General features: G+C 45.5%; 1 protein-coding gene across 1 annotated transcript in view; it reads right to left on the reverse strand.

The window, feature by feature from the left end:
- Positions 1–4,106, reverse strand: part of SLX4 (SLX4 structure-specific endonuclease subunit) — a 20,157-nt gene that overhangs the window by 1,945 nt on the left and 14,106 nt on the right. The window contains 2 exon segments of the mRNA XM_009875134.1: positions 757–3,227; positions 4,018–4,106. The exon segment at positions 4,018–4,106 is cut by the window's right edge and continues 96 nt beyond it. Coding sequence (XP_009873436.1) covers positions 757–3,227; positions 4,018–4,106 — 2,560 coding nt within the window.

The following is a 4,106-nucleotide window of genomic DNA, read 5'->3' on the forward strand; positions in this document are numbered from 1 at the left end:
TTAAAAAAAGCTTTTATTACTCAGCTTCATATTGGACAGAATAGTCAACATTTCTTTTTTAAAATATATAATCTATGATACTTGTTTTTTATTGTCTTTAGATCAGAAAATAGCTTATATTAAGGCATATGTCATATCTGAATAGGAAGCCTGTTCAGGGCTTTGTTAGAACACGCAACGTTTACAAGGCAGTTAAAAGAACATGTTTACATGATTCTGTAAAGTAGATCTTCTCCCAGGAAGGAAATTTCCTATCAGGGACTTGATGCAGCAGAAACTGAGCAAGTCAAGCTTCTGGAGTCCCAAGTTGGATACTAATTTAATAATGCCAATTTACTGATAAGTGTGGAGCACAGTCCCACACACCATGTTCTAAACACCCGTTAATCACTTGGTACGCCATAATTAATAACATATTTAATTAGACACTACGAGATCAATTACTGGTCTTGGATGGAAGGAACCATGCAAGGATGTGTGCTGGGCACGCAGAGCTCTGTCATGAGAGCTCAGAACTAGCAAAGAGAAGGGCAGCACAAGAGAGTGCTGCCTCAGCAAGGCTCTGTGGGAAAGCATGTGGGAAGCCTCTGCGTGGGCAGGGACAGGCATCCAGCCCCAGCGACCCTCAGCAAAGGAAACTCTGTGCCCACTCCACTGTGCTGCTTACACCTGATGCCCTCGTGTACATCAGCATAAGCACTTAAAATGAAAACAATTTAATAATCTAATACAGCTAGTATCGACTCAAGCTCTCACCAGGAGTCTTTACAGGATCTGTCCGACAGGCACCTGCTGCAGCCAACAACCTTTGAGACAAAGGAAGCACTTCTGGAAATTCATCTTCCTCTTCTTCTCCATTCCAGTCACCCCAGAGTTTGGAGTTCAGGTAACTCGGTCTACTGCCCACCGAAGAACATGCCTCAATAGGACTCTTTTCGGGACAGGGCAAAGTCCTCCTTCTGCCAACAGGACTTCCTCGAAGAGGGGTACTCCCCTTAATCTCCTGCATGCAGACTGGGCTCTCCCAGCGCCCAGGCCAAGGGCCGGGTCTGGGGCTGCTGGCAGCACTGTTGGCACGGCTGCCCTGGTTGGGGTCCCGGCTGTTACCTCTGACTGGGGACAGATATTCAACCTGCCAGCAGTCATCAACTGGGAGCAGGGGCTCTTCACAAAACAAGATGCTACTACTCACGGAAGGCAGACTTATTTCCTTTTCACTGTCCTCTACTTCAACCACACTGGTATTTGTTTTGTCTTCCAATGACAGCTCATGGCATAGAGGCACAGATTTGGACACAAATGGTATCTTGGCACATTTGCTTTTTATATTGGTGTGGCCAGGGGAGAGGAGAACTGGATCCACTGCAGAAACTGGTGGGGAGTTGTTGGAACACGATCCTGCTGCTGGGCTGCTGGGAGGGCTCCTTTCACCCACTGAGCTCTCCACGGGCAAATGTCTGTCTGACAATGTTGTTTTATGAACTTTTATTAAATTTCCACTCTTCTCGTGGTTACCGTTACCTGCTGCTAAGTGCTTTGTGCTGAGTTTAGACCCCGGATTCTTTAAAGAATCAATACTTGTGACCTGAGTCTGTGTTGAGAAACTTCTGCTTTTGCTCAGAAGCGGTGTGTCTGGCACCAGCCAAGAGTTGTCTGTACCTAAAGACATTTCATGGTTGAGTCTTTTTTCAGGGCTCGAGTTTAGAGCCCGTTTGCTCTCCATGCAAGTGTCTGTCTGTCTGCTGGGAGGCAATTCAGTGGACGTCTTTACAACACTACTTACATGCACTGTAACTGCAACGCCACATGACACCTGGGTTGATCTCTGCTCTGTTTCAGTCACTGATGAGTTATGCTCAGATTCTGCTATCTCAGGACCTTGTCCTATGTTCGAACACTTCAGTTGCACAGGGATTTCCATTTTCTTCAGAGCAGAGCCTGACTCCAGTAACTTCTTGTCTTCTTGTAACTCCATTTCCTCATCAGATGATAAAACAATAACATCACCCTCCTTGAGCCCCTGCAGCTCAGGAGCTGCAGCATCCCGAGTTCTGATGACCAGTGGTGACAACACCGGGACATACATATGCTTGTTTAAATTGACGTGGGGAAGCTCTGCTGGAGAAATTGTGTTCTCATTTCGTGATGCAGTATCCAGCTCATTGGCTGTCTGAAAGTGTACTTCATCAGATGGGAAGGATTTTTCCTTTCGGTTTTGGTTTGGTGTCAACATGCATTCTCTGGTAAACTTTCTCTCTGATTCTGGAAATGCAGGTGAAGAGCCAACACCAGGAAAAAGGGGCATATAAGCTTTGGGAGGAGGACTCTCATAAAAACCGTTCCTACACAGACAGAGGTCTTTCTGTGACTTGCTGTGCAGAGGTGAATCATTAACATCAACACTCGTTTCACTAGAGGCCTTTCCTGATTCTTTGGTAACTTTTTTAATTGGGGAAGCCTCACAGGAATCTCTGTGAGTTCCAGAAAATAAGTGTTCATCATTTTTGTTTGTATTAGTATCACCGTGGAAGTTAGGAAACTGTTTTTCACAGTGATGTACCTCATCATGCGAGACCTGAGATGACTTGGAATCCTTCATACCTTCACATCTCCTAACAGCCTCTCCTTCATTAGCGGTAGCACCATGGGATGTTACGTCCCATTTCTGAGGTTCACTGTGGTGAGGCACGAAAGCAGCCTGGGGATCATTCACACTCTGGCATCTATTTATATTCTGCATTTTCTCTTCTTTTGCAGACGAGCCATATTTAGTTCTTTTCACATCATTGTCGTCCCTCAAATCTTTGAAGCCATTGCTTATTGAAATAGATTCAGATCTCTTTGCTTCTTCCTCCTCATTTTGTTGGTTCATACCTGGGGCTGCCTCAGTATCACTGCAGATGCTGCAGTCTGTTCCCTCACTCGCCTCTGTTTCACCTTGAACCATCTTCCTCTGAGTTGCAGCAAATTCATAGATTTCCTCCAGCTCCTGTTCACCCACCCCATTGTCTTCTTCCTTCTGGCATTCAGTGTTCAGCATAACTAATTCTTCCTCATCTTCACCCACCCACATTGACTTCAAGAGATCTTCAAAGTTCTCAGCTCTGTCCTCACAATCTTTGTCATCCCTCACAGAGGTAAGATCATCTTCTGTATCCACTCCAGAAGACCCCTGACTCTCTCCAGTGTCATTTTCACACTTTGCCATCAGCTCCTTCACACCAAACCTGCAAGGACAGAATAGTAATGTTAGTATTTTCCTCCTCCAGTATTTCTTCACCATTTGGCTTCCTGATCGCTCAAGAGCCATGTAAAGAATTTACAAGAGGATGGTGGTTTCCTAAGATGTACAAGATCCAGTATACTCCTGAAACTCCCAGTTCCCTTTTCCAGGTGTCACTCCCATGAAAGCATCAGGCTGCCTCCTTTTTTTCCACATTCAAGACTAAACAGCCATAGGACTACACTAAAACTCCTTTGCCATTGGCACTGGTCAGAGCTCCATGGGATGGCTGGATCATATCTGTCATGTGCAAACTTCACGGCTTTTTGGAATGACACGGCACCTCTGGACATACATTTCGGCAAGGCACAACTATTTCCTGCCTCGTATCTCGGCAACTGCTCCTATTTCAAACTCTTTACTCAGCGCACGCCTTGGATCATGACGGGGAGCAGGGCTGACACAACACATTAGAGCAATGCTTTGAGAATCACATATAGAAGATACACTCATCATCGTCAACATCAGTGGTCAATAAACCATTCCAAGACAAAACTCTTGGCAAAAGCCTACTAAGCATATACTGAACATAGAAAATCTCACACAGATACAACCTGAAGAGAGACTCAGGGAAAAAAAATGAGAGTAGAACGTTCTTATGCATGAGTTTCATTTAAGATATAAGCAGAGGACTAAGGAATTTGTAAGCCATTAAGACTGCGATGGAAGTTATCAGGTTTGGGGCTGTGTGGCTGAAAGCATCAGGGAATCCAAAATATGCTCATGATACAAACCTGGCAGCCAGAGCCCCGACCTGGGGCAGCACCCCAGCAGGGATGTCAGCATCAGCAGCATAAAGGAATCGCAGGAATGAGCCCACCGG

This window comes from Apaloderma vittatum, unplaced genomic scaffold (genome assembly GCF_000703405.1).
Source record: "Apaloderma vittatum isolate BGI_N311 unplaced genomic scaffold, ASM70340v1 scaffold13118, whole genome shotgun sequence".
NCBI lineage: Eukaryota > Metazoa > Chordata > Aves > Trogoniformes > Trogonidae > Apaloderma > Apaloderma vittatum.